The 26070-nt window shown below is 47.1% G+C and overlaps 1 protein-coding gene across 1 annotated transcript in view; it reads right to left on the reverse strand.

Moving 5' to 3' along the window:
- Positions 1–26070, reverse strand: part of ARID4A (AT-rich interaction domain 4A) — a 326144-nt gene that overhangs the window by 140153 nt on the left and 159921 nt on the right. Inside the window, exon 12 of the mRNA XM_085626128.1 lies at positions 6752–6824. Coding sequence (XP_085482254.1) covers positions 6752–6824 — 73 coding nt within the window. The remainder of the gene's footprint in view (positions 1–6751; positions 6825–26070) is intronic.

Genomic DNA, 26070 nt, shown 5'->3' on the forward strand with positions numbered 1-26070 from the left:
GGCTGGAGGGTAGGTTCTCCACTTCTTCGACCTCTTCGTCCTCGGCGCTGAAGATGTTGGTCGGGGCCGGTGCCGCGTGCTGCGCTTCAAGTCTCGCTGCTAGTCTATTCCGGAGAGTCTTTTTGGATCGGAATCGGGCACAGGCCATACATGTGGACTCGTCGTGGTCCGGTGAAAGGCATTTGTTGCACACCGAGTGGACGTCGACATGGGGATATTTCGCATTGCATACAGGACACCGCTTTAATGGTGTCCTCGATTCCATCGTCGATGTCGGGTCGATGGTCGGGTAAGATGCGAAAAAGTTGTTTTTGAAGTTAGTAAACTAACAAATAACTATCGATACCGATCGGGAACAGTACCGACGCGAACTAAAGGCCTTTTGGCCTGTAAAAAGTTTTTCCTAACTTGAGTCAAGATAAGCACATCCGAACCCAATGGCGGAAAAAAACAATCTGAGGATGGAGAGGATGCCCATGCGCACTGTAGTCCAGTGGAGGAGTCACCTATCCCAGAATACTTCGAAGACTATTCCAGGACAACAACGTGCAAACATCCGGACCCAACACTAGGCGGCGATCTATGCACAGATATGAATTCAGCAGCCCACATGCCTCGAACACATGAATTCCCTGTCTTCGTAAGTGCGCCGCTACCGCAGCTAGGCATTTTGTGAAGACCCTTGGTGCGGATTTTAGTCCAATGGCTAGGGCCGTGAACTGGTAGTGCTCTTTGTTGATGGCAAATCACAGTAGATATTTGTGTTTTCGGTTCATGGGAATGTGTAGGTAGGCATCCGTGAGGTCTATAGTGGACATAAAATCCCCATCCCTGATTTGTGGTATAACTTCTTGTAGGGACGTGATTTAGAATTTGAGTTTTTATGAATTGGTTTAGGAAACATAGGTCTAGGATGGGTCTCAACGTTTCGTCCACTTTTGGCACGAGGAAGTAGTTGGAGTACACTCCCTTGTTTCTTTCCTTTAATGGCACTGTTTCTATTGCCTCCTTGTGGAAGAGTTCTTGTGCTTCATGCAGGAGGAGCGCAAGCTCTTTTGCTGTGCGCGTTTTGTTGGTTGGCCTTCTGTTTGGTGGCTTTTTTTCCAGTTCTATACAGTATTCGAACTGTATGATGTTCAGTATCCATTTTTCTGTTATTTTCTTCCACTCCTGGAAGAAGCGTCTCAGTCTGCCTCCTACCGGTGTTACATGTTCGCTGTTTTCTCCTTTGTGTGTTTCTAACTGTTTTCTGAGTCTTTTGTTGTGCCGCCCCCGTAGAGATGTGTGGATGGGCACGTTCTGTACAGCGGAGTCACTTTGAGGTGGATTGCTGCTGCCCCCCTCTTCTCGTTTGTCCACGTCCGTTCGGTCGCCCCTGAAAGGACTGGCCCCTAGGTTGGTACTGCCAGTTTTGCTGTTGCTGACCTTGCTGTGCCTGGTTGTTTCCCCTGATAAGTTTGTTGGAAAGTCTGGTGCGACGTTCCCGACTGGTTTCCTCCTCTGCCGTTCGGTCTCCTTGAGGGGGTGCCCCTTCTCATCCCTCTGAACTACAGTGCTCCCATGGACCTCGCAGTTTCATTCTCCTGTTTGAGCTGTGTCAGCTTCTCGTCCACTGGTGTGCCGAACAGTTGTTCCCCATTGAAGGCTGTGTTCAGAATATTGTTCTGGACATCCGGTTTGAAACCTGAAATCCTTAGCCAGGCATGCCTCCTCTCTGTCACTCCAATCATCATGAGCCTGCTGGATGTGTCTGCCGCATCCAGGGCCGAATTTAGGCAGGTGTTGGCCATGTTCTTGCCTTCCTCCACCAGGTGTGTTGCCCTCTGCTGGTATTGCTCTGGGCGATTTTTGAGCAGCTGTCCGACCTCTTCCCAGTGTTGGTACGCATGTCTGTTTATTAGGGCATTGGAGTTCGCAATTCGCCAGTGAATTGCTGCATTCCTCTCTATTTTCCTCCCTGTGAGGTCTATCCTCTTACTCTCTTTGTCTGGAGGTGGCCCAGAGTTTGTGGGAATGTTGACCCTCTTTCTGGCTGTCGCCGTTATAATGGAGTCAGCCGGTACGGATCCCTGGATATATGCTGGATCCTTCGAGGAATGTTTATATATTTTCTCTGGTCTAGGGGTGACAGACCTGCAGGTTACTGGCTCCTTGAAAGCTTCCCTGCCCTGGTCCAGTACACTTGGAAGCATGGGTAGGATTTGGCTCCTACTTTGAGTGGGGAGCAGAGTTTCTAAGAGGAAGCAGGCTTTTGGTTTTTCTTCCTCTAATTTGACCCCATATGTTGCTGCAGCATACTGGATGACCCATGTTGTAGATGCCAATGTCGTCTGGCGGCGAAGTCCTCGACAGATATGACTCTACGGCTTCTTCTGGGCTTTCCGCGTCGAGGTCCTGCCAATCCAGGTCCTGCCAAGTCGAGGAAGTCGATTCCAAGTTTGTTTGTCGATTTTCCTCGCCTTCTCCCTCGTAATAATACAGGCCCTCATCGTTTTGCTGCTCTGGAGTTTTCGGCGGGTCGGCAGCATTGAACTGCTCTTTGACTTCGATAACCGTCGAGGGTTTCGAAGGGTTGGTGTATCTGCTCATCCGTTCTTCGAAAACACTTCCTCTGGAGGATACTCTCCATTTCGGCCTCGAGCCTTCTTTTCTTTCTCTCCATATCGGCCGCCTGGTCGGCGTCAAGAGTTCCGGCGCTTCTCTTCGATGTCGTTGATGTTGACGTCGAAGTCGCCTTCGGCTTTTTTTCCTTTGGCGTCGAGCGAGCCTTTTTGGGGGCGTGCTTCGATGACCTAGGCTTCTCTTGAGCTTTCGCCGGCTGGGAGTCCTTTTCGAAGGATCCGCTGGGCTGTTTGTCTGTGGACGCAGCTGTGGCTGTCGATTGCTTAGACGCCAGTGCTCTTTGAGGACTTTGGCTCGGTTTTTAAAGAGTCTGTCTGGGTTTTAGGGGTCGACGTGCCTCTTACCTCCTTAGTCGACTTCTTATCGGTCTCTACGACCGTGTAGTCCTCGGCGATGTTGTCCTCTTCTCCACTGGAGAGGCCCAAGACCCGGAGCGACGGAGGTTCTCCTTGGCCTTGCATGGCGTAGTTCGCTCTCCTCAGTCTTTCCCTCACTCCGATTGTCTTGGGGGTGAATGCCGAGCAGTCGATTGGCAGGCAGAGGTTGCAGACCGGGTGCTGGTCCTTTTGCGCGTATTTGTGGTGGCAGTTACTGCAAAATTTGAATGGGTTTTGTCCATTCCTGCGCTCAGGGTGCCCCCTGTGTGCGCATTCTCCGTTGAACATCGAAGTTCTTTATCTTCCTCTCCTCCTTCGTCGTCCCGGCTCTGTGTTCCTGGTTGTGAGATGAAAACTCCAACTTTTCGGTGTTCTTCTGCTCGATTTCTTCTTCTTTTTTCCAAAAACTCTGGAACTCCTCGGTGACTATCCAGACCCAACAGCGGAAAAAAGAATCTGAAGATGGCGCCCAAAGGTGTGAGCTTCCGGAGGAAGCACGCAGACTTCACGGAGGACACCAAATGGTGGGACGTCGACGCCCACCTGGGGCCACGAAAAAAAAAAAAAGAAGAAACACTACGATTCCGGACCCAACCACTAGACCGCGGAATAATGCACAGCATAGTGAATCCAGAAAGATTCACGATGCAAAACCTCATTTTCTCATAGCATTCCCAAAGTGAGGAATATGTGGTTAGAAGCATCCATTTGAATGTAATCACTTGCAGATACATCATCTTGCACACACACTCTTCTGTCCACCTGCCTGAAACTACTGCACCGGATGGGTGAAGTTAGCAAACAGAGATGCTTTCCAAGCTTGGGCTTACCCTGGTAGAGTCAAACCCACCTATTCATTTTTTCTGCATGGTGGTTATCATCCTTAGCTGTAGAAGCTTAAGCATAACTGAACACATTCCTACCTGAGCTAAATTAATGTAGTATTCTTGCAGCCACTAAGAGAAGAAGACCACAAACACTGGCCATTTACAAGATTATGTTTATCCCGCCATAGCCTCCAGATGAGTAAACATACTGGCTTCCTTAACCAGTTCTTTGTACAACACATGGACAACAATGAGGAGGCCGGTGTAGCAGTCCAGGAAAGAAGACCAAAAGAGTCATCATTGTAACCTCTGCATGGTTGTCATTCTCCTACCAGATTGGGCCCGAATACGAGAAAACTCAGAGGAACTAAATTGATGCTTATACAATGAGAGAAGGAAGATCTAGATGCTTGCGAGATATGCTGGACTGCGCCAGCTAGGAGAAATAGCCTCATCTGCTGACCTCAACAGGGTTCAGCTGTGTCCTTAGATGGACTGTGAACTCATAAGACTAGATTGTCCGCTTTAACTGGGCACCAGCAACTGGCTAAGGAACCACCCAGAACAGCACTTGGAGTACCCTAATTTTTTATTGCGGGCAGATGCCTTGTTTGCAGTGATGAGTAGATGGAAACAGGGCGTTTTTGCTATATAAGGTGACCAACACCATTCAATCCATGGCCATTTTTTAGGGTTGACTTTTATTCAAACACATACTTGCTTCCCACATGCGGCTAGATCAAATATACTCTGGGTATCTGTATTCCTGCTTCTTATCCGGCTAATTTACCACAAATCTTTCTAAAGGATCTGAATTCTTCAGAAAAGCAGCAAAGCATCCCTCATACTCCGAGCGTACTGGACCCCGAAGAAGTTATCTAAATTTAGTGGAGCAGCAGTGAAGAGTTGTCCGAAATGTGGTCTGCAGAATGCAGATGATCTGCACATGTTCCGGCTGTGCCCCCTCCTCGATTTCTGGAGGGATGTGGGTAACACTCTAGGAGAGGCAGTAGGAAGACAGCTAACTGTAAGTATTGATTTAGTTATCTTTGGGGTGTCAGACGGAAATGTTGTGGGAAATGTAAATAAGGCTCAGGAAAACCTGATTTTTTATTGAAACTCTTGGCCAGGAGAGAGGTGTGTATAAAATGGCTAAGTCCTTCCCCTTCACTTCATAGGGATTGGCTGTCTTCAGTTTTAAAAGTGTATAACCTAGATAAAAAAAGAAACCATTCTCTAAGAAATATAAGTTTTGGGAGATTTGGGAAAAGTTGCATATGGGCTAATTTTATAAATATATATGGTTGAGACACCTACCTTGCTAGAAGGGCCGGTGCACCCTCTTGAAATCTGGTTACAAAGTCCGATGATTATGTGCGAGTGACACAACATTAATGGAGGCTTCAAAGAGTAGCCAGAATGGCTAGCTCACTCCCCCTACCCTAGAAGAAGTCGTTCCTAAAGTATCTGGACGCAAGGGGCTCCAATTCTCTCTAAAATTCCGGGAAAAGAAACCTCGCCAGGATTGCGAAAGTGGGATACAGAGAAAGGTCCCCGAGATCTCCTATACTATCAGGGTTACACAATGAGGACTAAAAAATACAAAAAAAAAATAAAAAAAAATAGCATCCCTCATAGAATAAAATCTATTTGGCTCAACGGTAACTGGATTTCTAGCTTGTAGCACAACCGAGCTTTAATATCTGGGCAGGCTCTCTGAGGCATAAGTTGCTGTGGGTTTTTGGTGGGCGTTGGGCTGGCGGGGAGAGGGGGCAGTGAAAAGAATTTTCTCCAACACCTAAAGAAGGCAAGTGAGATAATGATTCCATCAGGTTCGCTCCAGTCAACCATGTTCATGTTGTCCCCATCTGGATAAATAAACCCTGGGTGTGAGGAAGGGATTGCAAGCTAGTGGCAAATACGGTGCCTTGAGGAAAAGCACTGATTACATTTTCTATCCAGTATTCTGTGATACACCATCCAGCATAATTGTTTATGGGACTAATTAGCAAATTAAAACTTGGAGCTCCAACATCCACACCGACCCTCCTCCTTTCCCCTTCTATCCTCATGACCAATCTACTGAAAACTTTTAATCTGTGTCTTTTCAAGTACTAAAAAGTGATCTTCAAAACGCCATATTTGAATGACCATTATGGCAATGGTCTAAAATCGGTTTAACAATCAATACATATCCCATTGGACTATTTCGGTCCTCCAACATGGCACCACCAATGGCAAGGATATCATGGGTCACATCACTTATATTATCAAAAATCTAAAAAAACTCACACTAAATCTTACATTACATGACAGCGATGAAACACAATTTCCACGACTGCCAGCTGACTTATGATATGCCATAGAAAAGCTGCTAACTTAACACTGATCAGAGTTCATGATATTGAATCAAAAAGAAAAACTTCAATGCTAGTCAACAGTTATTATGAGATTGCATGAAAACAGTGGCTCCATTAGCACGGTTGGCAAGCGGTCAACCTCACCAAGGGCACACAGTCTAAATTTAAATATCACATTCAACAGGAAGATGTTTGAAGTATGAAGAGTCAAGGCTGTTTTATTTTTCACTAGGAGTATAAACGTGTGAAAGGGTGTTCTAGAGGATGTAATCTTCGATGTAATATAGGCGGTCTTAAATACTCTCCAGGAGAGAGTTTAGGCAACCATAACTAGGGAACATCAAAGCTTTTTAGGTTTTGGATCATAACCCTAACTTCCCTTCCACTCATGATTTTCAGTTAAAGGGCCCATCTTCTGAATGAGGTCACATTATATGTCTCAAAATCAAACAGACCTCAATCAAAGAAACATTCCAGAACTCTGATTATTGGTGATTGCTAGTGACACGGCGCTTGAGAAAGATACGTTGATAAGTGAATATACAAAAGACACACAATGTAGTACCTCTGTCTTCCATAAACTTATAAAGCTGTTGGAGGAAGTTGTCCCTTTCTTCTGGATCGGGCTCTTCTTCAGGCTATAGAGAGGACAGTAAAGAGCATGTTAAGAAGGTCACGCTTTAGTGTAGTTCAGTAAACTTATTACAACATTTGAAAGGCTCTGTACCAGATAGAGGCGGTTGATTCCCTGTAAGGCATAAGCAGGAAGCCTCTAATCAAACAGCTGGTAAAAAAGATATGCTCCGGAGGGAGAACACAAGAATTGAAAATAAAGTATCGAATAAGCAAGCAAATAGTAAGGCAATCAATGGTAAGCCCACTAAGGTTTGGTACTGTCCACAATAGATAATACTGATCCATTTTCCCCCAATCAACTGCAGTCCTGTTGAGGGGCTCTTTTAACAGCCTAGTGCTGAGACTATTCTCTTACAACAGTCACTACTTTAAAAGCAAGCCCATAGGCAATTACATAAAAAAGTTGCCCAGTGTGTATTTGGCAGCTCTGAAAATTTGACTGGAAGCCGTTAACAAGTCCAGTTTTTTTCTGCTAAACAGTCCAACAAAACCTGCAACTCAATCAGCAAGAGGGTTGATGCTCTTGTCAAAAAGAAATCAGTTAACAGTAAGGTACTCGAAAAGAGTGCTCTGATCAGGTTTAAAGACTAGATCCTTTAATTATGTAAATATCAATCTGAAACGCTACTTATCTCCGATGTAAGGAAGAGGGTGAATCTGTTTACCAGTCACCTCAAAAACGAAAAAAATATAGAAATCTAAAACATAAGATTAACTGAGTTTTTCTAAATATATTCGAAAGAGCAATTTGATAACCCTAACAGAGGTCACCATCAAACCTTCTTTGTTAGTTGCACACCAAAACCCTCTGCTATTCAAATCCCTTTTGTGTTTTTGTACAGCATTATCCAAAACGTTGAGCAGTCAAAAAATGTATGTACAAGTTACCTCCACTTAAGGATGTTTTGGTCCATCTGCAGTAGTCTGTCATTCCTCCCCTTGCTGCAAACTAAGCAGTGGAAAGACTGAAACATCCCCTTGTTGACAGGCTACAGGTCTGGGCACCAGACTCCTCCAGGCCATCCAAAAATGGGCCAATCCAAAATCACCAGGTTCAGAAACCTGAATTTTCGGAATCTGCTCAAGACTTTTTGAATAAATCACAAAATGTGTCAAAACAAACCAGGTTGTTAATTCTAAGGGACTAATGCTGTGTCTCCTAGAGAACACCTCTTTCCTTAGAAATTCTATAGTGGAGTACAGGCATTTTAGCGAAATACAACAAGATCCATTTGCGTATACCCTCACATTTAGAAATGCACTGTAAATAAATGAAGATGAATACTGCATTTGTGTGAACAAGTTTGAAGCCTTGCTTTTCCAGGCTGAACAAGCAGTCTGAACACAGTCTGTGGACAAACACTCAAGCATCATTGCTTCACTGCACAATGTTCAAGGCAAGCACCACAGCCCTTCTTTCCATCAATTTGTATAACGTTGCTAGAGGATGGTCCATTGTGCAATGGCCTTCCTTTAGCACCAGGGAGCCCACAAACAATTGTTTATTTGACCAGTACTCTGGTATGAGCAACATAAAATCTGAGAGCGAATTTTGTTGAGAGCAGGATACATAAAGTGCTCCCCTACACTTCTTGTTAAAGTGATGGCAATAAAAAAATGCCAATTTAGAAGGAGAAATATTTCATATCACAAGAATGAAGAGTAATTAAGTAAGTGACAAATCAAAAAAAGACAGTACCATACTGAGAAGCAAAACACTGAGGGAAAGCCAAATTCCGATACCTTAAAAACAGTATTAACCAAGGAGACAAAAAAGTACCACTAAGCTGCAACGTAACCAGAAGCATAAATGGAGGCTAGCGTGTAAACAGTGAGGCTGTCCATAGTCATGGGACTGCAATTCCAGGATCAATGCCTACGAAACGCAAAGGGTGAGAGCACAACTATAAAATAACATTTTCCTATACACACACTTTTATTCCTTTGGTGAACGATTTTTCAGAGGTAAAAAGAAACTTCTAATGCATCCATTGGTAGGGTCCACTCACTCGCGTCTGTGCCTCCTGTCCTGAAAGAAAAGGGTTGGCAGGCTTTGCACAAGACCAAAGTCCTCTACCCAGGGAGAAGATATGCGCTCTGTTTTGCCAGAAAACAATGAACAGGTCCTGAATGAAATATTTAAATTATACACCTTCACATGTTGCTGGCTCGGAAGATAATTAAGGGGGTTTGCAGCTTCCGTCCTCTGAAATTGCTTAGCACAGACTAAAGTAATATTGATGCTTGAGGTGGATGCCCTCTACTCACGTACTATAGTCTGAAATAACCATGAAACTTTAGATACTGATGAATTAGCTGGCCTGCAGAGCAAGACCCTAGTAAAGAGTGGTCTCTCAATTGGTTTTAAATCTTTGCAGGCAATATTTTTCCCACAAATCTCAAAGCATGCTTGCAGACAACCAAAACAGTATTCCCAGAAGGGGCAATGAACACATTTTATCAAAACCTGTGCCCAAAATATATATGTTTTGCCACCTCTCCTTCCCATCCTTAATAAGTTGGCTAAAAGGATCTTTGATTTAGCGTGGTATGCTATTGGTGGTTAGAGCTGCCATTTCCCCTTACCAACACAGATGTACAAGGCCAGTTGGGAGGAAGTGTTTGCCATTTTCACAGCCGGACTATCCGGAACAAAATTGTTTTTTGCCCAAAGCATCTTTTTTTTTTTTTTTTACTCAAAAGGGACAGAAGGAAAAAAAATCTTTTGGCTTTGGCCGACACTGGTAATACCAGGTTTTGGTTTAGAGTGTACGGTCAAGGATGAGGTTTAAAGAAGCAGACCTACAAGCACTCAAACTGTGAGTCACAGGGTTAGAATTCGGTTCCTCCCAAGCTGAGGGAAAATGTTACAGCAAGGCATGTTTGAAAGTTAGCAAAGGCTATGAGGCAATCCTCATTAACAGCAGAATTTCTATTAAGAAGTTGGGCTTAACTACTACTGCTCCTTGTTTTCTAATGAGTAACAAAATATGTTCAGTGTGTATTAGGTTATCCAGAGGCACATTTAAACTAATTCCGGGCAAGATGTCCAGTCTTGCTGCATTTTCCAGGTCCAAATACTGCTGCACATCAGTGTTCTTGTTAAACAGGTTGTTCGTTTCACAGTCATCATCTACCTTTTTAACATACATTTCAAAGAATTCCGGTACGTTTGAATTACAAACCAGAGAAAGCCTCAAAATGTGTAGATTTGTTCACTACCAGGATTTCTTCCCCATCAGTCACTCCTATATACATTTTGAGGTTTTCTTCTTATTGGTCAAATTCAGATCAGTAATTTACTGTTTACGTATATGGGATAGTGCCACTTAACTAACTGTCTGCAAATATAAGTAACATTTAAGATGACCTTTTATTTAAGAAGGATGGTAAGATGAAGCTGTTTCTAAACAGAGGACTCCTTTACTTTAGAGAAAGATACTACACTAAACTCAGTCTATCCTTCCCAACCACCTAGAGCAGACAACATCCAAATTCTTGAATTCAACACTGCAGAACAAAAGCTAAAACCTGCGTTAGCGAAGCAAGAGGTTTGCTGCTACATGTCTGGAGCACTCACCCAGGCCTTGTGTAAGACAACCTTCTCTTCTCATACAGGTAGCTCTACACACCCTCACTCTCCCAACTCACATTATTCACATACAAGGAAGGGAAATATAGACAAAATAATAGTATCCCTTACTCTTTGCCTCACTTCAAGTTTAAGCCTAGCTACAAGTCTTCTGCAACACCATCTGATCGCCCAACAGACCCAATGCATAACTTCATAATTTCGTGACATTCAAATGGAAGCGGAAATAAAGAATTAACACAAGCAAGTTGGCTGCGGGGACACACTTAACATTTAGAGAACTGGAGGGGCTCCAAAAGTGTTGATTAGTCCTTGCTGCAAAAATTTTTATTTTAGGATGATGTGGGACATTCAATTCCAGTTGCTCGGGCATTGCTTTCCTGCAACACAACACCATTACAGCAGAATGTTATCTGCATTGAACTCCATTTGCTCCCCCTTGATGGCCCACACCATTTTCAAAAACAGCTGCATCATTTACAAAGGCACCACGACCAGCACCCCCACTTACACTTTGCAGACAAGCTCACCTGCTTTGGTGGTTCTCTGCACATCCGCAGCCAGGACACCACATTGGAGACTAAGAAGCGTAAAAAACAAACGGAGCAACAGGTCTTTTTCATCCATGCACCCAGAATCTGGAACATCCCTGTATCCAAATGGACCGCTCCAACACTGCTCCAATTTAGGAAAGAGTTGAAGATGCACTCCGTTAAAGAACGCTACACATCACCATACATCAAAAGGCCACAAACCAGATATCTCTCCTATCAACCGTTGGCTTGAGGCTAGTCTTTATTACAGTGTACAGCGCTCCACTGCCTTTTTGCTAGGTTTGCACAACTGAAACATAACATACATCTGCATAATGGTGCATAGAGATGGTCGAATCTGCCATCACATAGTAAAGATACTATTTAACATGAGGAGACAAGATTAAAACCCTGGGACACTTTAGATGACATTTAAGGGACCAGACTTAAAGGGCCCCGCGTCCTGCACCCGGGTTTGGCCTGGAGAAATAAGTGATCATCCCCACTTAACAGGAAAGACCCATGTACATGTTGGTTTCCAATATCAGGTCGATAAGTGATGGAGGGCAATAATACGATGGCATCAGCTATCAACATCAAAAAAGCTGTAATATCAAACAAGGACAACAAAATAATTTCTAAATATAATGAGCTGAAACATCTAGAATGACTCCTTCTGTTCCATAGTGTGGAAACGGTGTCATGAGGCACATGTCGCCATTACGCTGCCCAGGTACTGTGGGGGATAGCCAGACCACAAAAATGGGGTTTGCAGTGCTGGTGTGGATGAATTTCACATTCAAGTGCGAACAAAATCGGAAAGATCTACCTTATGGAGTTGAATGCAGTCAGACGCAGAAGCCTTTCATAAGAAACATCTGGAACCAATTCATGTAAAAAAAAAAAAAAAAAAAAAACAACGTCTCGGGTATCTACTTTCGACGTATTAACTACGGTGTTTTTTTAGTACGTAACTGCCAGAAATAAAAGGCAACCTGCATTCTCACCAGCGATGCCATGGCTAATAAGATGCACTTTGAGGTGTACACCTCGTTTCACTTTACCCCATTCCCCTCTGCATGATGCAAACAAAGAAAGCAGTACATAGCTGCTGCAGTTCTCTCCTGGAAGGATTACCCACATGTTCACTGGTCAAGATACACCCCGTTACATTTTAAAAGCACCTTTCGTTTGGAGATTGCTTGTTTCAAAGTGCCTGCACGCTGAAGCCCCGTAGAAAACATGAGGGGGAGGCATGCCGTCAGACGCACCATTCCTTAGGTGAGAGCCATTCCGAGGAGGAGGCTAGGGAAAACCGATTACAGCCTGCAACACTTCAACCCCTCGGTATATGGCCCATTCATACCAGATTGCGAAATACAAATAAATACAATAGTTACCATCTTTAGGCACATTCGTCTGCCATCACCCCCCATTTAACAGCTCACTCCTGCTATCAGAAAGCCAATATGGCTGGGTGGGGAAACGCTAGGCATGCGAGACAATAAGCAAGGCTCAAATCTTAAAGCTTTCAACAAGACGATGTTGATATATCACATGCGTGATTTTATGTACAGGTTTCACCACGCTCTCAGAAAAAAAAAAATCGGCCCACGCGATCTGTGATCGATGTCACAGAAGCTAGCTTACCTCTAATGCTGCATTTTTTAAAGCTTCAGTGTTGTATTTTGCTTCAGCTTAAACTGTTCAACGCCTGCGCGTTTCAGATGAGCATACTGCTTCCCTGGTGAATGCACGGCACTTGCACCTACTGCATCACTTGAAGTCGCTCCCATATAGAGAAATCAGACATTACATGAAAGGAAGGGGAAAGAAAAAGACAACCCATCTCAAAGCATCTGGCAGCTCTCCACTGGCAGCCTGCCAAGCTCTGCTGAACCTTCCTGTCCCTTCTGAGCATGCTCACTCAAACCAACAGTGTGTTACCATGGCAACAGTGGAGGCCTCCCCCAAGCACGAGCAGTCCTGCATCAGACTGAAAAGAACAGGCACTTTGGAAAGTAAATGGAAACTATTTGTGTTGTCACAAATATTGTGCATGCGGACACCGAACCTCACACGTCGGATGCACAGAAAAAAAAATAACCTAGTGGATAAAAAGGGCCAAATTTGAGCAAGACCTGAATAAAGTGTTCCATGAGCCGCTTTATCTATTTTCACGGCTCACGACAAAGGAACAATTGCTACCGTTTATTAGCTAAATAAATAGTTTGATTATTTTCTCTTTGGAGCAAACTTTATAAATATGACGATTTTTCCAAATACTACACTCCTTTGGTGTGAGCAGTAACAGGCATCGTTCGCCATAGGCAAACATAATTCATGCATTAGCCGGCAGGCATTCTGTACTTCCGCGAGAATTTAACACTCATAAGCGGGACAAGGCGCGCAACACCCATTGGGCTCTAAGGGCTTCATCCCTCCGAACCCCCGCCCCCCGCGGGCTGAGACCACTTCCCGGGGGCACACACACACACACAGACGCACCCGAGTACTTCACAGGTCTTTAAAAGACCATTTGCTTGTTAATGAGGATTTGTTGTTTCTTCACCCCTTCTTAGAGCCCCTGCAACTCCACTCTGCCTATTGCTGGAAGAATTACCCCACACGAAATTTGGCTCTAGTTGCTCCTCTGAGGGAGACACACAGCTTTTACGTAACCACCTAGTGAAAGTGGGTGTCTAAGTTTTGAGTAGAAATGCGCAGCTTGATTAACAGCCAACAGTATTTTCAAAGCAAGCCTTTCCCACTAATGCTGTAGTGTCTTGCGAGTTTGACAGAACCCTTTTAGCTCCAAACAGAATTTGCAGAGCTGTGATGTAGGTGTCCGAGCAGAACGCAGTGAAAGATCGTTTTAGAATTTTGGGTTCGCAGTTATACGCAGAAAAATAAAAATTTGTAATATTAAGCTGTGTGTGTAGCATAGTCATTGGCGGGCACCCAGGGTGGGGAGGAAGCTACAACTGGCGACGAGGTAGTAACCCTAAGAACGACCATGCATCCCAGAGTTTGCTGTGGTCCGAACAGCTTGTGCGTGCCACGTGTCTCTGTTGAAATACGGAATCAGCGCTTCACGCATGTGGAGTCAAAGCGCAGCTCTAGCCACAAGGCAGGTGAAGACAACAGAAGCATTGCAAAGGAATCTACACGTCAACGGTCGAGAACCTGCTGGTCATGCCATACATAAAGTTAACACGATGCCAAGCAAGATAAAGTTGTACATTATACGGAGAGATACTGCAGAAGGCAGTTACTTCTTGATACAGAAATAAAGGCAAAAAAATGTCAGTAGTCAAATACTAACAAAATACCTAGAAGCGCTGGCTGACAGAATAAGTATGAGAGAAATATATTATCATTGCACTTACTTCGATAAACAGAGCTTTATGACCTCAACACCAGGCTAAGAGACCCAAGAAGAAGCAAGATGGTTGTGCTTACTGAGCTGTCCGATACCTGAAGAGGCACACCACTAAAGCTGCTAGGAGGACGGCTCACAACTACTGAAGAGGTCTCCAACAAGTGAAGGGGAAAGTGAGTCCTCTGCTTTTTAATCTTTCCTTTGGCAGACATTGCGGAAAAATCAGGGTTGACCATCTTTTCATACGCGGACGATATGCAGATTATTTTTTATCATCTGATCAACATCTAGATCCTTCTTCACTTAAACTTGGTCTGCGTAACATCTCCTTGTGAATGTCCAGCAATGCTTTAAGACTGAATGGCTCTAAAACGGAGGTGCTCATCCTGGGGAACAATCCTGAGCTTTGGGGAGCCAACCACTGGCCTGTATCTCTGGGACCTTCACCCACCCCGGTTCCCAAGGTTAAGAACCTGGTATTTTCCATTAATAGCAAGCTCTCTCTCGCTGCTCAGGTCTCGGTAGTCACCTCGGCCCACTTTGCGGTCTTCAAGTGGTTAAAGAAAATTCTCTGGCTTATTCCACCTGCTGCTCAGAGGACTGTCCTGCAGGCTTTGGTGATCTCCAGACTGGATTACGGTAATGTATTGTACCTGGGTGCAGACAAGACCTTACGCCGTCTCCAGCTCATTCAGAATGTAGCAGCCTGCCTACTTTTTAGGTTGCCTCGCCACGCCTCTGTCTCCCCTTTGCTCTATCAACTCCACTGGCTCAGGGTTGGCAAGCGTATCGAATTTAAGGCGCTCTGCTACATGGTTAGAGCCCAGCATGGCCTGGCCCCCGTATACATACATACATACATAATCTTGTCAAGCCCCATCGACCTTCACGCAATCTAAGACCTGCCAATCTTTTCCTTTTCTCAGTCCCTAGAGTACGGCTGGACCATATGGGTGGCTGTTAGTTTTCATTCCTGGGACCAAAATTGTGGAACTCTTCCGCTAGAACACAGGAATTGGCAATCCCTCTTTGCCTTCCGTAAAAAGCTTAAGACTTTTATTTTTAGCCAGGCCTAATGCCAACCAAACTTCTATCTTGCTTGCTCCGCTGTCAGCAGCGGGAAAACCTTTTGGGTAACTGCGCGCTTTATAAACCTTTAAAATAAATGGAGGCAAAGGAGGAGGTCACAGTTCCCTCGAATGTGCATGACAACGCTGAGGCCGGTCTATCGCAAGGCCTTCGAAACAGAGCAAATGACCCAGGCTCAAACGGACAGCCAACTGTAGCAGAAAAACCTCCACCCTCACTAGTTACCATGCTGCCACCTTCCTAAAACCACCGCCTTTTGATATAGCCAAAAAGCTAAAAATTGGCAATAGGACTTCTTGGATAGAGACATTTGATGAATTAATTGATGCACTTAGAGACTGATAGCAAAAAGATGAACAAGTATTGCAAAAACCTAGCTGGTGATGGTGTGAAAGAAGTCAAAGAAAATACTGCAAACTGAAATAAATCACATATTGTCAGATTAAAGAAACATTGAATCTCAAATTCAATCCAATGCCAAAAGTTGATTATGAAAAATGCATTTTTAGTCAAGAACGTCAAAAAGTTGGAAAATCCACTGATGAATATGTGGAGAGACTCGATTTTTTTTTTTGCTTTTTATAAATATTTTGATTAAATTTGTTCGTCAGCACATCAAAACCAACAACATATAAAAGACTCATCCCTCAATGTACATGCCAGAAGAAATCCGTACTACCCACGTTTCCTCCCTAAGGCCCCAACCCTCCACCCTCTCTACCCCCACCCCCCCTGCCAGTGTGCCCGCGTCAACCCCTCCTTCACTTCTGCTGGGAGGGACCCGGGGTCCGAGAAATCCGAGCCCAAGGCAATCAAAAGAGCACGTCCACTGTTCAAGAGACCGGAGACCCACCGCGCCACCCATCCAGACCCCAGCCGCCAACCACGACTATTCGGCAGTTTCCAATACATTGTGCAAACGCTGAGTCCTCCACAGGTGTACCTAAGTGGCCCTATTCAGTGCGGTCTCCCCAGGCGTCTCAGAGGGCCCCACCCCGGGTTCCACACTCCTATCCCTGTCCACAGGATCCCTATCCTCCTCATTCAACTCCTCCAAGGATCTAAGCCCTTCCACCAGAGCTCCCCACACCTGTGCCACCTCCAGTGTTTTATCATTAGACGCGCGTCTGGCCAACTGCAGGCGCAGTGTCCCTTCGCTTCCCGCCCAGGACAAGAAGCTCGCCTTCCATCTCCGAAAGCTCTGCCCAGATCTAGCCTTCCAATGCATAGTGAGCTCCCTCTTCGCCATTATCAATCCTAGATCGTAAAACTTGCTTGTAATTTTGGTATTGGGGGTGTGCGGAAACCACAACAGGCAAGTCCCCATCTCCGCCTCCAGCTCTCGCTCCGTCACTTGATTCAGACACGCCACCACATCCGCCCAATAAGAGCCCAGTCCCACACAAGACCAAAACATATGACCAAAATCAGCGCCTTCCACTCTGCACCGAGGACACGGCGATTGGGAGCCTCCGAAGTACTGCAGGATTTTGACCGGAGTTAAGTAAGCCCTGTGTAGAGTATAAAATTGGACCAGTTGGAATCTGGCATTGCGCGTGCCCTTCCAGGCCCGCCGCACTCGCTGCGCCCACGTTGTCTCAGGAATGGGCTTACCCAGATCCCTTTCCCATTTACCCCTCAGGGCATCCATAGGCGACAACTTCTCCGTAGACGGCCGCCTGTATAGACAAGTGATAGCCTTGAACGTACCCGCCGCCATAGTGACATACTGACACCCCAAAGTAACCGGGGGCTCCGAAAGCCCCATCTTCCACTGTTTCTGGATCGCCGTCACCAAGGCGGTGTGCAGAAGATAATCCCCCCTCGGTAAATCATACGCCCCTTGCAATTCCTGGAATGGCAACAATACGCCATCCCTGTATAAATCCCCAAGCATGTGGACCCCCCGCTCTTCCCAACCAGCCAACGCCGACCAATCCCCGCCATGAGGGAGGGCCGTACACATGCCCAGTGGAATCTCCGGGGCATACGGGGCTATGAAGCCTACTCGCTTCTGACTCCGAATCCAGCACAAGCGGAGTGTACGCTCCTCGAGGGTAAGCTGATCCAGCCGGAGGCTCTGCCGAAGCACAATAAATGACAGCACATGCCGCGGAATGACCCTACCCCGCGGGCCCTCTGGGCCCCGAAACTCTCGCTCCACGGCCTGCGTCAGCCACTGCAGCTGCGCCGCCAGATAGTACCATTCGAAGTCCGGGACCGCCAGTCCCCCCTCCTCCCTCTGCCTCATCAGAGTGGACAGGGCCACCCGCCGCCTCCCAGTTCCCCATATAAATCCTGTCAGCAAAGTCCGAAGCGTCTTAAAAAAGGCGATCGGGATCCAAACCGGTAGAGTACGGAAAAAGTATAATAATCTCGGCAGCGCCATCATCTTCAGCAGCGCGACCCGCCCAGCCACCGAAAGAGGAAGAGTGCGCCAGAACGCCATACTACCCTTGAGCCCCCTCAGCGCAGCACCCACATTCCCCTCGAAAAGGTCAGCTGGGGTGTGGAATATACGGACGCCCAGGTACGGCAAGCAGGTAGGCTCCCACCTCAAGTCTGTGAGCTCCAAAGGCAGCCGAGCTCCAGGAGACAGAGGGAACAGGCAAGTCTTAGCCCAATTCACCTGCAACCCCGACAATCGACCAAACTCCCCAAGTAGGGTTCTGGCGCCCCGCAGAGAGCCCCCGCATCGGCCAGGTACAGCAAGAGGTCATCCGCATATAGCGATATGTGATGTAGCTCGTCTCGCAGCCGGACGCCCCCGTAACACTGTCCCTGTCGGGCATGAGCCGATAGGGGTTCAATTGCCAGCGCGAACAGCAGCGGGGACCATGAACAGCCCTGACGAGTGCCCCTCGTCACCTGGCAGGCCGCCGAAATAATGCGCCCCGTACGAACCCTAGCTGTGGCGGAGCTATACAACGGTCTGGTCCACCGCAGGAAGTTATCGCCCAGTCCGAACTCCTTCAGCACCCGGAACAGATACGGCCACTCCACACTATCGAATGCTTTTTCAATGTCCACTGATAGCACCACTGCCTCCGGCATATCCTCCTTGTCTTTCCCCATTATCCGCACCAACCGCCGGATGCACGTCGCAGTATTCCTAGTGGGGACGAACCCCGACTGGTCCGGATGCACCAGGAAGCACATGAGACCCAGGAGTCGCGTGGCCAGGATTTTGCTAAGGATCTTATAGTCGACCGAGAGCATGGAAAGCGGCCGGTACGCCGTCCTAGAGGTGGGGTCCCCGCCCTTTAGCAACGGCACTATGATTGCCTCCCTCATGGAGGCCGGCAACCTGCCCAGCACCCACGCCTCTCTATAAACTGCCTGTAACTGCGGCGCCAGCACATCCAAATAAGCGGCATAGAACTCCACCGGGAGTCCATCAGCCCCCGGAGTCTTTCCCCTGGCCATGCATTTAACCGCTGCCCTGATTTTCCCCAGAGATATATCTGCTCCCAACACAGAACCCTGTTCCGGGTCCAGGTGGGGCAACCCCGCAGCGTCTAAATAGGCGTCTAGACCGTCAGGGAGGCCCCTCATTCTGCTCCGATACAGCGACGAATAATAACCCAGAAACTGGTCATTAATCTCCTTTTGTGAGTAAACCAGGCTCCCAGTCGTCGCAGCCAATGACACCACCTGGGATCCCCGCGCAGCTGGGTTAGCCAGCCAGGCCAAAAGTGTCCCCACTTTGTCCCGTTCAGCATGGGCCCTCACCATGTATTCTATATAGTCGTAGCAACGAAGCCGCTCCACCTGAGAAGCCACCTCCTCGCGCGCCGCCAACAACTCCTCCCGCACGCCCCCAACCACATGACCCTCTAACTCTGCTTGGCGCAACCGTGCCTCAGCCCGGTCCACATCCCGTAGCAGCACCCTACGCATCCCAGCGACGGACGAAATGCAAATCCCTCTCACCACCGCCTTAAGCGCATCCCACTCCTGAGCTCTACTCGTCGCCGTCCCCGAGTTGCCTAGGAAGTAGCGCTCCACACCCTCCCCCAACTCCGCATTAAGCACGGGGTCCTCCATCTTCACCGCATTCAAACGCCACGTCGGGATCGCTTGCCGTTGCTGCGACCATAGTATCGTTATCAAGCAGGGGTTGTGGTCCGAGATAGTCCTCGCCAGGTACTCACTATGGCGCGTAAGCTCCAGGGCACCCGGAGTACACAGAAAGCCGTCAAGCCGGACATGCAAATCATGCGGCACCGAATAAAAGGAGTAATCCTTGTCTAACGGATGTTGCACCCGCCAGGCATCCAGAAGGCCCCAAGCTTCCTGCCAGTCCCGTCTCACCTTGGCTACCCTGCGCACCACCGATTGGGCCAGCGGTAGATGCGAGCGATCCAGCTCCACATCAGTAACCGAATTAAAGTCCCCCCCCCGAGGAACACCATGCCAGCCAAGTACGACGCCAACTTCCCAGAGAGCCATGCAAAAAATGCGGAGTGCTCGGAGTTCGGGGTATACACACTGCAGAAGGTCACATCTCTGCCATCCAAACGGCCAAACACCAACACATACCTCCCCTCTGGGTCTAATGTGGAGAGACTCTATACACTCAAACTCTGTAAATTCAATTAATGATGAAGAAGTTATGAGTCTTCGAGTTATTGATAGATGAGTGGCTTTATCCAGATGACGAATGCGGAGAGAAACTTAATCTGGAGCGTGTGTTGATGGTTGCAGAGCTGAGGAGTGTGCTGAAAGACAAGCTGCTGACATGGAGGCTGGAGATGTCCAGAGTAATTAAGTTATGAGTTTAAAAAGTAAGCCAAAGCAAAAGACTGAAGGACACAAAGTGATGTCTACACGTAAAAAGAAGTTATGGTTTAGATGTGGATTTTTGTTTCCACACAAAGGTAAATGTCCCTCCATTGGACTGATATGTAAAGGCTGTCTAAAAGAGAACCCTTTTGTGACAGTTTGTAAAGTGAAGGGAAAAATAAGTGCATCACAGCACAAATCCAAAATGGCTGCCAGAACATTCTAGAAGCAACCTTCGACGCACATCCACAAGGCCAAACGGCGACATCAATTAAGGTAAATCGACACTGAATTAGATGACTATCGGTTTCGTTCAAACAGTTCTTCTGCCTCAATATCAATGAAAGTGAGGAAGATGGTTGGGCCATGTTGCTGTTTACCTCGGAGAAACGTGCATATGTTGGACTGGCTACATGTGAGGAAAAAAAAAAAGCACCGAAGTCATACAAACATTGTACGAAGATTGCACTGAAAATAAATGGTTGTTTGATACTTTTCATTGACAGTGGTGCATCAATAAACCATGCCTGAAGAGAAATACGAGTTCTCTCCATTGCCACGACTTACGTTGTCAAAAAACGAAGTGTACACATGGGCTGCATCAACGCCCATAAAAAGTCATGGTTCATTTGTAGTAACAATGAAAGACAAGAAAACAAGGGTGCAAGCACCCATCCATGTGCTTCAAGATACAGTGTCAAGTGTCTGTCTGCTCAGTTTCAGTACAGCTGCTAATATGGGACTGATTTCTGTGAATTACAACATGAAAGCTCACCACAAAAGAGTAAGTCAATTCCCTTTGTGGTTTCATGGTTAAGTAAAACTGTATATTAATGAAGATGTCCATCCTGTTGCTCAGATGGGAATAATTGGTTTTCATTTACAAGAAGCTGTTGAAAAAGAACTTGAATTGTTGCTCAAGCATGACAGAGTGTTCAACTGTTCCGATGGCATGGGTTTCTCCCATAGTGGTAGTGCCCAAAAAAAGACAGTGTCAGAGCTGTACGCATATCCACTGACATGCGTCAAGCAAACAAGGCAATTTAACTAGAACAGCCACGCCCACACACTGCTGACATAACGCAATTAAGTGGTGCAAAGTGTCTTCTCTCGCCTTGATTTAAATAAAGGCTATCATCAGTTGGAACCTGAAGTAGAGTGCAGGTACATTACAACCCTTTCTACACAGGTTGGTCAATTTCAATAAGAGACTCAGTTTTGGTGCGTCATCAGCTGCAGAACTTTTCCAAGGCGTTAATGTTATGTTGTTTTAAATTTATAAGGCTCACAGCTACCCCAAGGGGTTTCCCGCCGCCGCCAGGTAAGGGTGAAAAGGAGGAAGTGGGAATAAATTACTGATTAAACAACCTGGTCTTTACTTTTCTACGGAAACTACTAAGGACAGTTTCCTCCTGTATAAAGATAGGAAAAGAGTTCCACAGGGAGGGGCCCAAAAAAGAAAAGGACCTACCGCCCATCCCGGTCAGTTTAATTCTAGGGATAACAAATTCAGACTGTTCAGCAGAACGCAAAAGACGAGAAGGAGTATACAACTGGATTATGGATTGCAAGCATTGTGGGGCTGTTGGGGTTTAATTTAATTCAATATACGTGTCACACAGCATGTAGTGAATGCATTCAAACATAATGATGACATTGATTTTCAGGGCTACACAGAAGGAGAATGATTAAGTTCTCACACAAGTACGTCATTTAATTACTGATGCACGTTTGACTTTGAATGCAGACAAGTGTGAGTTCCACAAGGCAAAGTTAAAGTTCTTTGGCCATCTCTTTTCAGATGGGGGTGACACCTGATACAGCAAAAGTACATGCCCTGGAAAACGCAGATCCCCCAAAAGATTTTTCTATGATGCGTTCATTTCTTGGCATGGCCAGTTACTGTTCAAGATACATACAGGACTTTGCAACTATAAGTGCTACATTGCAAGAGTTAACAAAGAAAAATGTTTCATTCAAGTGGTCACAAGAATGTGAGAGAAGTTTCAAGAAAATAATAAAGGCTACAACAGGAAACCATAGTGGGTGCCACGAGCCGCAGGAAAAGAAGGTGTTATTACACCATTGACAGGGTCGGCATACCGGAGACCAATCAAGCAAATTCATTTGGGGCTCAGACAGGGCAACAATGTTACTAGCTAGGGCTATTCCAGGGAGTTAAATGCCTATGTGGCATCTAAAATGAATGCTGCAGTCTTCAAATAAGGATTAATGGTGTGAATGATCGCGCACAAAGTGCGCAGGTTATAAGCGGTCAAGTGTCCTGGCACAAAGTCGGCCTGATCAGGTCAAACAATGAATGGCAGATGGGGCATAGTCTGGAGACAATCAGCTTGGCAAGAATTTTATTATCTAGATTGGTCACTGATAGACCTTCAAAAATGTGGATCATATTGCAATCTATCTCTGGTTTGAGTATAGTTACAATCAGGGCCTCCCGGCGGCAGGGCGCAAGTCCTGAAGGACTCCTCGTACATCTCAAGAAGATGGGGCGCCTCATACATCAAGAAGATGGGGCGTGAGAATCTGAGCATATTCTTTATAAAAGGCTGCAGTTAGGCCATCAAGCCCAGGTGCCTCGGCACTTGGTCGGGCATTTATAACCAAAATGATCTATTCCTTGATTGTTCATCTAGGTATTGCCTGTGCCTGCCATCCAGCCAGAGGAGTTGCACAGAGTTTAAATAGTTAATAAGGTCTGCGGCACGCTGACTTTGTTGGGACGCATAGACCAGGGAGTAAAATGCCGTCATTTCCCTCCCCACTGCCACTGTACCAACATGACAGTGGTTAATGCCATCTTGTATTTCGGTGATATTTGCAGGCCCAGAGTCTGTGCAGTAGGTTTGCTAGAGTTTTGCCCACCCAGTCTCCCTCTCCAAATCAGCAGGCACGTGCTTCCCTCAAGTAACACGTTTTCCTCTTCCCCGCTTCCTCGCAGGATGAAAACTTGTCCCGAATATTTGCCAACATATCTGGTGAGTAGCGCTAGAAATAAAGTGTCTCAGGTGCACGGATTTCCATCTCAAGTTCGCCTGCAGCACAACCGCCTATTTTGATATGCTGACCCTACGTAGTACGAACTTGAAGGCTTCCCATAGCGTGAATGGAGAAGAAAAGAAATGCTGATTGAGCTCAAAGTAGTCTACGATGGCCTGTCTTCCCATTTCTCTCAGAGTCCCCGATGGGAGCCGCCATGTGAAAGTACGCTCAGTGCACTCTGGTGGGTGCATTTCTAGCAAGACAGGCGCACGATCACATGGCGTTCTGGCCAAATGCCCCACCCTCGTAGTCCAGACACCTATATCACGTGAAGCTAACCAGAAATCAATGCATGACCAAGTGGAGTGGGTTGATGTGATAAAAGTGCCCTCAGTGTTTCCCATGTGCGTAGTGCGCCAGAGGTCTGAAAGGTGACGGTTGTCAATGAGGCTGTGCAGTTGCACTGCTGTATTCTGGTATGGACGCCTAGTGACGCTGGAGCGATCAACCATTGGATCCAGGATCTCATTAAGATCTCCGCCCCAGAAGATCGCTCCTGGCCCAAGAATACCGGCAAGTCTCCAAACCTCAGAGAAGAAACAAGGGTCGTCGACATTAGGGCCATAGAGTGCGAGCAAGCAATACATAAAGCCCGCAGGGTGGCAGAGGACCCGGCGAGAGTGCTAAGGGAGGCCCTTGCGGAGCAATATTGATACTCCCCTCGCGTAGATCGAATAGTAGGCAACGTGTTACCCAATCCATCCTGCTCGCAAGTTCGCCGGAGTGTGGTCAGTAAGGAGAGGCTCCTGCAGGAAGCCTATGTCTATCTGATGGAGCTGCAGTAAAGCTAGCACCATTCACGTTAGTCTGTCATTAAGTTTGCGGACATTCCACTTTAATCATTTAAGCAGGCGAATTAGGGTAGGGGAGGGATAACAGGAGCACCCGGCATGTAGAGGGCATGCAGTCAGCTTGGGAGTTCACTAAGCAATGCTGAGTATTCATGGAAGGAAGGAAAGAAACATCACAAAATCTAACAACTGTAATCAACAGCATTACCACAACAATCCATCCTCCTCCAATTTTTACCCCCTGCCCCCCTCACCCCACCAATAGGTCAAATATATCCAACCCATCTAGCAAACCCAATTGGTTAAATATAAGAGCAAAGAAGGAACTCCTTCTAAGGGGGCGCAACAGATGACACATCCTCCCAGCCACAAAGTAGCCGTGTGGCCGGAGCAAGGATGTACTCACGGCTAGGGCCCGTCAGGGCAGGGCTCCCATATAGTCCACATCTAACTCCACCATTATGACATGTTGGCAAGGGTAACAAGGCGGAGGAAGTAGGGGCAGAATTCAGGATTAGTTATGGTCGCTAAGCAATGCAGGCTCAGAGCTCGCTGAGGCCGTGGAGGATTGTGACACAGCCATTGGGATAGATTTGACAGATTTCGCAGCCGCCTTTGGGTCGGAGAAGAAATGGGTCTTACCGAGTAGAAAATTCAGAGTTTGGCGGTGGTATAGAGGCGAATACTTGGCCTCAGTCTGCATCAAGAAACGCTTGACCGGTAGGACGTCTCTCCGGGCTGCAGGAAAATTGAGACCGCATTACCCTAGCAATGTAGGGACTGTCATTCTCTGGGCAGGCACACGATAGTGTCGTAGCAGTTTAGAAGGCGAGCATGTATGGACCTCTCAGTTAACCCGTGAGCGTTTGGCGGGGGGGGGGGGGGGGGGGGGGGGGTTTGAGGGAGGGGGGCTCGCTCAACGATAAGCACTGCGGAGAGGACTTACACAAATAAGTCCCGCAGCATGATTTCAGCATAATTTACCATTCTGCCCATTGCGGTAGATTCCGGTATTCCTACGATTCGTATGTTATTTCTTCTAGATCTCACCGCCAAGTCTTAATTTTTTTTCTGAATAACTTCAAGTTAATGAAAGCTTCTCACTGGCCACTTGTTGATTGTCCTCTATATCTGAGGTATGGCGTTCTAACTGAACTATCTGCTCGTCATGTTTGTTGACTTTGTCCTGTTAGGCTGTCAAACCAGTCTGTTAGCAAATCAATCTTGGTGTCGATGGCTGTTAGGCTATGCTTCAAATCCAGGAATATCTGGCTCCTGTGTGGGGCCATCCGTTTACGGGTGGCTCGACTGAGCAACGTCGGGGTCTGGACCAACCGTACGCATCTGGCAATGATGGTCAAAGGATATATCCGTCTGATTGGTATCCACCTTACACATTGCGGCAGAGTAGGCCAGCAGGGCAGGTCAGTAGAATATCATGCAGGAGCCCTCCTCACTGTCGACTGTTGTCAAACCTAAGCCACCACCTAGAGTAGTTGGTGTCGGGTGGGGGTGCATGAGCCGACCCAGTCCAGCAGACGCTTCAACAAAGCAGGCCAATGGGGGCATCCACAGCAACTCTGGGGTCATGTGTCACCATACTATAATGGGAAAGCCAGCCGGGGGGGGGGGGGGGGGGGGGGGGGGGGGTAGAGCCACCAGCAACTCCCAGTGTGGTCCGCCACACCAGTGCAAGCCGGCACCCCAATGGTAGGGGAAGCAGCACCGGTCCAGCTCCTGAAGGGGGTCGGGAGGGGTGAGGGGGGGGCTAGTCCACCACATGCAGGGGTACCTGGGCAGAGGGTGGGATGGAGGATTACAGTCTCAACCCATCCCCTCCCGCAACCAAAACTCAAGTGCCGCACCCCCGGAAGGCAGGCCGCCATCACCGGAGGAACACATCAGCGAGTGGTTATTGGTGCACGTCAACCCTCTGTGCCCCCCCCCATTCCTCCCCAGCAAAAGAGCCGGGTGCAGCGATACATGCCAAATACCTGGGCGAGGTGCCGCCAA

Source organism: Triturus cristatus, chromosome 9 (genome assembly GCF_964204655.1).
Source record: "Triturus cristatus chromosome 9, aTriCri1.1, whole genome shotgun sequence".
NCBI classification, from domain to species: Eukaryota; Metazoa; Chordata; class Amphibia; order Caudata; family Salamandridae; genus Triturus; species Triturus cristatus.